Here is an 8,811-nt window from a genome sequence, read left to right as displayed (position 1 = left end):
TAAAGACCTGGGAAAATATCGTTTCAACTCATAATTCTTGCTTCTCTGTTTAAATTTTTTTACAAAGATGTGGTATGTTATAACTGTACATCTTAAGAATGGGTAACACTGTAGACATTGACCTCTGACCCCAGTACTGGCGGTGGATAGTGTGGGTTTAATGAACATCCTTTCTGACTCACAGAGCTCTGGGTCATAGACATACAGTTAGGTCCATAAATATTTGGACAGAGACAACATTATTCTAATTTTGGTTCTGTACATAACCACAATGAATTGTGAACAAAACAATTCAGATGCAGTTGAAGTTCAGACTTTCAGCTTTAATTCAGTGGGTTGAACAAAATGATTGCATAAAAATGTGAGGAACTAAAGCATTTTTTAAACACAATCCCTTCATTTCAGGGGCTCAAAAGTAATTGGACAAATTAAATAATTGTAAATAAAATGTTCATTTCTAATACTTGGTTGAAAACCCTTTGTTGGCAATGACTGCCTGAAGTCTTGAACTCATGGACATCACCAGACGCTGTGTTTCCTCCTTTTTAATGCTCTGCCAGGCCTTTACTGCAGCGGTTTTCAGTTGCTGTTTGTTTGTGGGCCTTTCTGTCTGAAGTTTAGTCTTTAACAAGTGAAATGCATGCTCAGTTGGGTTGAGATCAGGTGACTGACTTGGCCATTCAAGAATATTCCACTTCTTTGCTTTAATAAACTCCTGGGTTGCTTTGGCTTTATGTTTTGGGTCATTGTCCATCTGTATTATGAAACGCCGACCAATCAGTTTGGCTGCATTTGGCTGGATTTGAGCACACAGTATGTCTCTGAATACCTCAGAATTCATCCGGCTGCTTCTGTCCTGTGTCACATCATCAATAAACACTAGTGACCCAGTGCCACTGGCAGCCATGCATGCCCAAGCCATCACACTGCCTCCGCCGTGTTTTACAGATGATGTGGTATGCTTTGGATCATGAGCTGTACCACGCCTTTGCCATACTTTTTTCTTTCCATCATTCTGGTAGAGGTTGATCTTGGTTTCATCTGTCCAAAGAATGCTCTTCCAGAACTGTGCTGGCTTTTTTAGATTTTTTTTTTTTTAGCAAAGTCCAATCTAGCCTTTTTATTCTTGAGGCTTATGAGTGTCTTGCACCGTGCAGTGAACCCTCTGTATTTACTTTCATGCAGTCTTCTCTTTATGGTAGATTTGGATATTGATACGCCTACTTCCTGGAGAGTGTTGTTCACTTGGTTGACTGTTGTGAAGGGGTTTCTCTTCACCATGGAAATTATTCTGCGATCATCCACCACTGTTGTCTTCTGTGGGCATCCAGGTCTTTTTGCATTGATGAGTTCACCAGTGCTTTCTTTTTTTTCTCAGGATGTACCAAACTGTAGATTTTGCCACTCCTAATATTGTAGCAATTTCTCGGATGTTTTTTTTCTGTTTTCGCAGCTTAAGGATGGCTTGTTTCACCTGCATGGAGAGCTCCTTTGACCGCATGTTCTTTTCACAGCAAAATCTTCCAAATGCTAGCACCACACCTCAAATCAACTCCAGGCCTTTTATCTGCTTAATTGAGAATGACATAACGAAGGAATTGCCCACACCTGCCCATGAAATAGCATTTGAGTCAATTGTCCAATTACTTTTGGTCCCTTTAAAAACAGGGTGGCACATGTTAAGGAGCTGAAACTCCTAAACCCTTCATCCAATTTTAATGTGGATACCCTCAAATGAAAGCTGAAAGTCTGAACTTTATGGCCCGGTCACACCGCCCAAACTTTGCTGGAGCGTTCCTTGAACGGTAGGGAGGGGGGGCCGAATTTCGACAACGCTCGTCACCGCGCACAAAATGGGAAAAAAAGCGAAAACACGGGTGTTGGCTTAGCGGTGCACCGCTGAAGCCGGCGTTGCCTTAGCGTTGCTTTAGCGGTAGCGAGCGTTGGTTTAGCGGTGACGCGAGCGTTGGTATAGCGGTGTTCTGCGCATGCGGGCTTTGGCTCGGCGGGGGTATAAAGTTGGTTTAGCACCAATCATAGCAAGTCTCTCAGCATCCATGGTGATACAGTTTTACTGTAACTTTGAGCAAATTCGATATAGATGAGGTCTGAACTCAACGGCAGCTCGATTCCAAATGAGCTCCTGGTCCATTTCTCCCCATATTTATAGCCAAATTCTGGTCCCGCTCCGACACCTCTATACCAACGCCAAACCAAAGTTCATCGCCGCCATGGATAGCTGCTTCAACGCCCGACACCGTTCCAGCAACCCCGTGTCCGCTCGTAAAACGCTTACAACCGCTCCACCGAAGTTTGTGCAACGTTTAATCGCCGCCCGGGCAAAACGCTGGCGAAGCAGCGGTGGTCCAGCGTTCAAGATTTCTGCGTTGGCCTAGCGGACCCAAGCATCCACGAACTTGCGTCTAGCGGTGCCAAACTTTGACTGGGCGTTGGTGGAGCGGGGGTGAACTTTGCCGGGGCGGAAAATTGCTCCCTCCTAACCGCTCGCAATATTTTGTGCAGCTCAAAACTTTCGGAGCGGTAGGAGGGCCCCTCGAGAAACATCAGCGGTGGCCGAGCGTATACGGCGTTGCTTTAACGGGGGCCAACTTTTGTTAAACGGTGGCGAACGGTTACGAGCGGTGATGAATTTTTTTCACCGCTCCAGGAACGCTCCAGCAAAGTTCGGGCGGTGTGACCGGGCCATTATGTCCATGTCCATTATATAACTATAACTTGAATATGTTTCAGTAAACAGGTAAAAAAAGAAAATTTGTGTCAGTGTCCAAATATATATGGACCTAACTGTATCTCATCATGTAAAAACAATCTCCCAAACCCCATGACACAGTGAACTTAACCCCTTTAAAATTAGAGCTTCCCACATACTCATAGATACAGATGGACACGTGTTTACATAGTGAGTGTACACAGATCATTAACAGCCTAACTCTAATACACACACACATGCACACAATACGCAGAACTTTTAAAACTCCAGAGACTGTCCCTATTCCAGCTCAGACAGCTGTGATAACTAATCCTCCTGCCGCCTTTTTATTCCTGCTATTTTTCATGGTAGCTTTAACAGGGTGAGTGTATTTGAACTCCAACTCTAGGTCTTGCTTTTTTCCCCAGAAATTATTCCCTTGATAATGTGTACATGTATTTTCTAGACAAGAAGTCATTCTTGCCCTAATTGGGTCTGTGTAGTAACAAAACCAATGTAGTTGTTCTGTTATAGAGTTTAGTTTTTGTCCTGTTAGCATTGCTGTTGTTCAGCACTGTATTGTCTCCTCAGCTGAAGCAGTCCAGATCTTAATCCCTGTGTCAGGCCTGGAGCTGTGTGGAAATCCTTATAGTTATTATAGTCATGATATAGCTGGGGTGGACAAATCAGTAGCCTAGATTCCCAGGACAAGAAGATTACATGGACACGTCACCAGCGTTTTTTTTTTTTCCTTCTCTCATTCAACAACTACTGAAAGAAAAAAAAATGTCTTGTTATTGACTTCCACAAAACAGAAAGTTTATTTAAATAAAATGTGCTTCACGGTGGTGTGACACTGTATGTAGTCACTCCATGGTTTAAGTTGTCAAGAAAAAAAAAAGACTGAAGCAAGGCACAAATAATATATTTTATGTGTGATGTCAAGAGAAAACCTCACTGAAAATGTTGCCAAGCAGCTTGCTGAATGTGGTAAAGGTGCAAGAACATGATATTTGACATTAGAAATTTTCTTTGTTTGTGTTTGTATTAATGTACTTATCCCCATTAAATTCCATGTGCAAGATGTCAGAATATGTACACAGCTGCTATGTGTAAGTGGGTCAAAGTCCCTTCCCACGCCATGTGGCGGCACCGATCTCTGTTTTCATAGACCTCGGCCTCTCGCCTATTACATAGCTAGGGTTACAGTGGCGGGCTAGTCCTCTGGTAACCGTGAGAGTTTGACTCCCCACTCACATCTCTATTGCAGCGTGCCTTGCTAGACGGCAGTAGGTACCATTTTTATGATGGTCTTTGGTATGACCCGACCATGAGTAGAACTCGCAATCAAGAGGCGGACACACTAACCACTAGGCCAACTCACGGTATGTGTAAGTGGGTACTCGTGACGTCTTTGGAAAGCTAAGATTCTTGTGATTTCAATTGATGCAAACAATTTCAAGATACAATCATGACATCAGGTACAATCAATGCCTTTGTCAGACCACCAACCAACAAACAAACAACTACAAAATTGAGGTAAATCATTTATGAAGCCTCGTGGTAATCTATCGATCAAAAACAATCATGTTACCGTACATTGACACAGGTCCAGTAAAAAAATCCAGTAAAATATTTAGTCTAAAGCACATTATTACATCAATAAATAACCATGGACTGCTCACTATCCATCCGTTATGTATACCACTTGTCTATCAGGGTCGCAGGGGAAGCTGGAGCCAATCCCAGCTGACTTTGGGTGAGAGGTGGGGTGTATCCTGGGCATATCACCAATCTGTTGCAGGGCTAACACAGAGACAAAAAGCCATTCATACCAATGGGCAATTTAGAGTAGCCAGTTAACCTAATGTTCATGTCTTTGGACTGTGGGAGGAAACTGGAGCACCCAGAGGAAACCCAGCAGGTTTCCGACAGTGCTAACCACTGCGCTACCATGCTGCCCAGACTGCTCACTACCAAAGCATGGGATTGGGCAGCATACTGAAGGTTCCACTTGCCTGGTTGGCTGGGTGATACATTTAAGATTTGACTCCAACATCTCAGTCTTTAATGGGGGAATCTTCTAATTCAATGTGAGTCATCTTTATTTGTCCAGTCTGTGCAGTTCTGATACTGCTGTTGGATGAAATAATGGATTTCATACGTATGCCTAACTCCTGTGTAGAACCACAATTTAGCCTTGCAGTTAGCATGTCCGCCTCTCAACCAGGAGATCATGAGTTCTACTTGTAGTTGGGTCATACCAAAGGCAAAGGGGAGTCCCATATACGATTCGTACATTGGGGGAGTGCCTGTTAGAGAGCGCACTTGTCCTGGGCCATCGGCATAGTGAGGTAGGGTGGCCAGTTCCTTTCCTCGCCGCCTTTAACTTCCCCAGTGTTTCCACCAGGTCCCCATTCACTGCTGGGTGGACAGGGAGGGAGCGAGCCCCAGATCCCCGTCGAGCTGAGGCTCGAACCAGGGACCATTTGCTTAGCGGTCAACCGCTCTAACCACTTGGCCACCTACGCTCCGGGTCATACCAAAGACCATCATAAAAATGGTACCTACTGCCATCTGGCGAGGCATGCTGCAATACAGATGGGACTAGGGAGTCGAACTCTTGTAGTTACCAGAGGACCAATCCCCCCCACTGTAACCCGAGCTATATAATAAGCGAGAGGCCATGGGCTATGTGCGAGAGGCTGCCTTATGTGCCATAAGGGCCTGGTTAGTACTTGGAATTCCTGTGTAGAGCTGACATCTCTTCTTTCTTTATTTATTTTAGTTGAAGTTCATTTTTGTAATGAAAAAGCAAGGTAGAATTGATTCGTTACACGTCTGTATATGAATATCAAATGAATATCAAACATCAAAGGGGCTTTCAAAAGTGTTAGAGTTTTCCAATACCGTTAGCAAGTTCTTAGCAAGCTTTGCACACATTGCTCAAAAAGTTCACACAGTTTGTAATGAATTTTACATTACTTTACTCTGACTGACACTTCACTGTAGCGTATAACTGGCATGAGGGTTTTAACTGCCAAATATTTATACAAACAGATCGACTCTGTGTCCTTTAACGTGTGGGACATTGGAGGTCCAGCCAGCATGTCCACTGTGAACCAGTGTTTCTTCACGGATAAAGCTCTGTATGTGGTGGTCTGGAACCTGGCGCTAGGAGAGGAGGCTGTGGCTAACCTGCAGTCCTGGCTGCTCAACATAGAGGTGAGAAAACCCGCAGTAAGAAATAAAACATGTTGGGGGTATGCTCTTATGGGAAAATAATCAATGATCACATAGTGTGATGCATCCTGATGCAAAGCAGAGTTACTCTTGACCTGAAGTTGATTATTCTTCAATACAAGCAAGTGGGGTTTTTTTTAACTCTTATACCACAGCAGCTTGTCAGTGATTTAAAATATTAATGAACAATATTTCATGCTTCTGTTTCGCATAAATAAGGCAAAAAAAGAAATATCTCAGCTTGTCAGTTTTCCTGAGGTGGAAAACATATTGATCATTACAAAAACCACTGCCACTTAAAACTCCTTCAGTAAATGTTAAAAGAAAACATCATATTCAAGATTGCATGTTTTTCTTTGTTAAATAAGAATGGTTTTAATGTGTTTATTATACAGCTTATGTCTAATAGAATATGTCAAGCGCCAGGCATGCAAATTCCTGTGAATGAGCTGTTACTATAGAAACAGTACTGTATCAGAATGAACTCAATAATATGAACCTGTGATGTGAGTTACAGCTGGCACTACTGTCAGAGCTGCTGCTTGAGAAAAGTACTCAACCCTTTCTGAACAATCAGTTTCAAGAATGCAGTAGTGGAAAAAGGCTGAGATCCAAGCTTTCATTTAGTTTTGTCTGTGTCTGGTAAGAACAGGAAATCAAAAGGAGACATTTGACCAGGTTTCATATGCATTCAGGGAGCATATGGGAGTTATGATAGCATTTGGGAGATATGTTGGTTTATGTTTTTGATTTTGTGTGTGGCAGGCACGTGCCCCAAATTCAGCAGTACTTGTCATCGGCACACATCTGGATCTCATCGACATGAAGTTTCGCACAGAACGAATTGCCACGCTGAGAGCCTACATCCTGGCGCTGTGCAGGACGCCGTCAGGTGCCAGAGCCAGTGGATATCCCGACATCACCTGGAAGCACCTGCAGTCAGTATCAGCATCTCAAGTCTGTGAAACACCACAGGAATTTATTTAAAATGAACTGAACTTAGCATACGCTGTGTGTTTGTGTGTTTCTGGCAGTGAGGTGTCATGTAAGAACCTGGAAGGCATGGACAGTCTCAAGAGGCTCCTGTATCAGGTGGCTTGCTCCATGAAGGACATCAGTAACCCAGCCAGCTGCCACAAACTGGTCGGAAGACTGGTATGCTTTAGTTCCTTTATGTTCTCTACATACGCTCACCGGCCACTTTTATTAGGTACACCCATACACCTGCGGTTTGATGCAGTTGTCTAATCAGCCAATCCCTTGACAGCAGCACAATGCATAAAGTCATGCTGATGCAAATCAAAAGCTTCAGTTAATGTTCAGTTCAAACATCAGAATGGAAAAAATTATCGTGATCTCTGTGACTTTCACTGTGGCGTGGGTGTTCGTGCCAGACGGACTGGTTTGAGTATTTCGGAACCTGCTGATCTCCTGGGGTTTTCATACACAACAGTCTCTAGAGTTTACACAGAATAGTGCAAAAAACAAAAAACATCGCGTGAGTAACAGTTCTGTGGGTGGAAACAAACGCCTTGTTGATAAGAGGGATCAGAGGAAGATGGCCAGATTGGTTCGAGCTGCCAGGAAGGATATTGTAACTCATATAATCACTCTTTACAACCATGGTGAGCAGAAAAGCATCTCAGCGTGCAACAGCAGGAAACCACATTGGGTTTCACTCCTGCCAGCCAAGAACAGGAATCTTAGAATCAAGAACAAGTTCCTATTAAAGTGGCCAATGAGTGTATGACTCAATTATCCAAATAGAAAGTCGATTAAAATGGGCGGCATGGTGGTGTAGTGGTTAGCACTGTCGCCTCGCAGCAAGAAGGTTCTGGGTTTGAGTCCAGCTGCTGGCGAGGGCCTTTCTGTGTGGAGTTTGCATGTTCTCCCGGTGTCTGCGTGGATTTCCTCTAGGTGCTCCGGTTTCCCCCACAGTTCAAAGACATGCAGTTAGGTTAACATGGGGCAGCCTTGGGCTGAAGTGCCCTTGAGCAAGGTACCTAACCCCTGACTGCTCCCCGGGCACTGTAGTGTGGCTGCCTACTGCTCTGGGTGTGTGTGTGTGTTCACTGCTTCAGATGGGTTAAATGTAGAGGATGAATCTCACTGAAGTGTGCATGTGACAAATACAGTGGAGCAAAAAAAATTGTCAGTCACCAATTGTGCAAGTTCTCCCACTTAAAAAGAAGAGAGAGGCCTGTAATTTTCATCATAGGTATACCTCAACTATGAGAGACAGAATGAGAAAAAAAAATCCAGAAAATCACTGTAACGGTTCAGTGTTCGTGGGTGGAGCACAGAGGACGGCAGGACAGAGATCAGGTTTGACAGAAGGCTTTATTGCCACACTTTTCAGCATCACAATTAGGTATGCACTTTTCAGACACACACACACTCAGCGTCTGGTTCAGGAAGAGCTCCTCTGCTCTCTGCTCTCCCTCCCTAAATAGGGCGCGGTCACTGGGAAGACACACACAAACAGGTTAATTGCAGTCAGGTGTAGTGATTCTGCCACTTACCTTCCCTGACTCCGCCCTCCTGTCACAGACCGGCGCTTGACCACGCCCCCACTGCCACAATCACATTGTCTGATTTTTAAAGAATTTATTTGCAAATTATGGTGGAAAATAAGTATTTGGTCAATAACAAAAGTTCATCTCAATACTTTGTTATATACCCTTTGTTGGCAATGACAAAGGTCAAACGTTTTCTGTAAGTCTTCACAAGGTTTTCACACACTGTTGCTGGTATTTTGGCCCATTCCTCCATGCAGATCTCCTCTAGAGCAGTGATGTTTTGGGGCTGTCACTGGGCAACATGGACTTTCAACTCCCTCCAAAGATTTTCTATGGGGT

At 43.9% G+C, this 8,811-nt stretch overlaps 1 protein-coding gene across 1 annotated transcript in view; it reads left to right on the top strand.

Annotated features, from left to right (window-relative positions):
- Positions 1–8,811, top strand: part of lrrk1 (leucine-rich repeat kinase 1) — a 266,364-nt gene that overhangs the window by 128,290 nt on the left and 129,263 nt on the right. Inside the window, exons 16-18 of the mRNA XM_060941094.1 lie at positions 5,771–5,935; positions 6,719–6,891; positions 6,988–7,108. Coding sequence (XP_060797077.1) covers positions 5,771–5,935; positions 6,719–6,891; positions 6,988–7,108 — 459 coding nt within the window. The remainder of the gene's footprint in view (positions 1–5,770; positions 5,936–6,718; positions 6,892–6,987; positions 7,109–8,811) is intronic.

The sequence above is a fragment of the Neoarius graeffei genome, chromosome 15, assembly GCF_027579695.1.
Source record: "Neoarius graeffei isolate fNeoGra1 chromosome 15, fNeoGra1.pri, whole genome shotgun sequence".
NCBI lineage: Eukaryota > Metazoa > Chordata > Actinopteri > Siluriformes > Ariidae > Neoarius > Neoarius graeffei.
The sequence above is the reverse complement of the archived record's forward strand: the minus strand, read 5'-3'. Positions and strand labels throughout refer to the sequence as shown.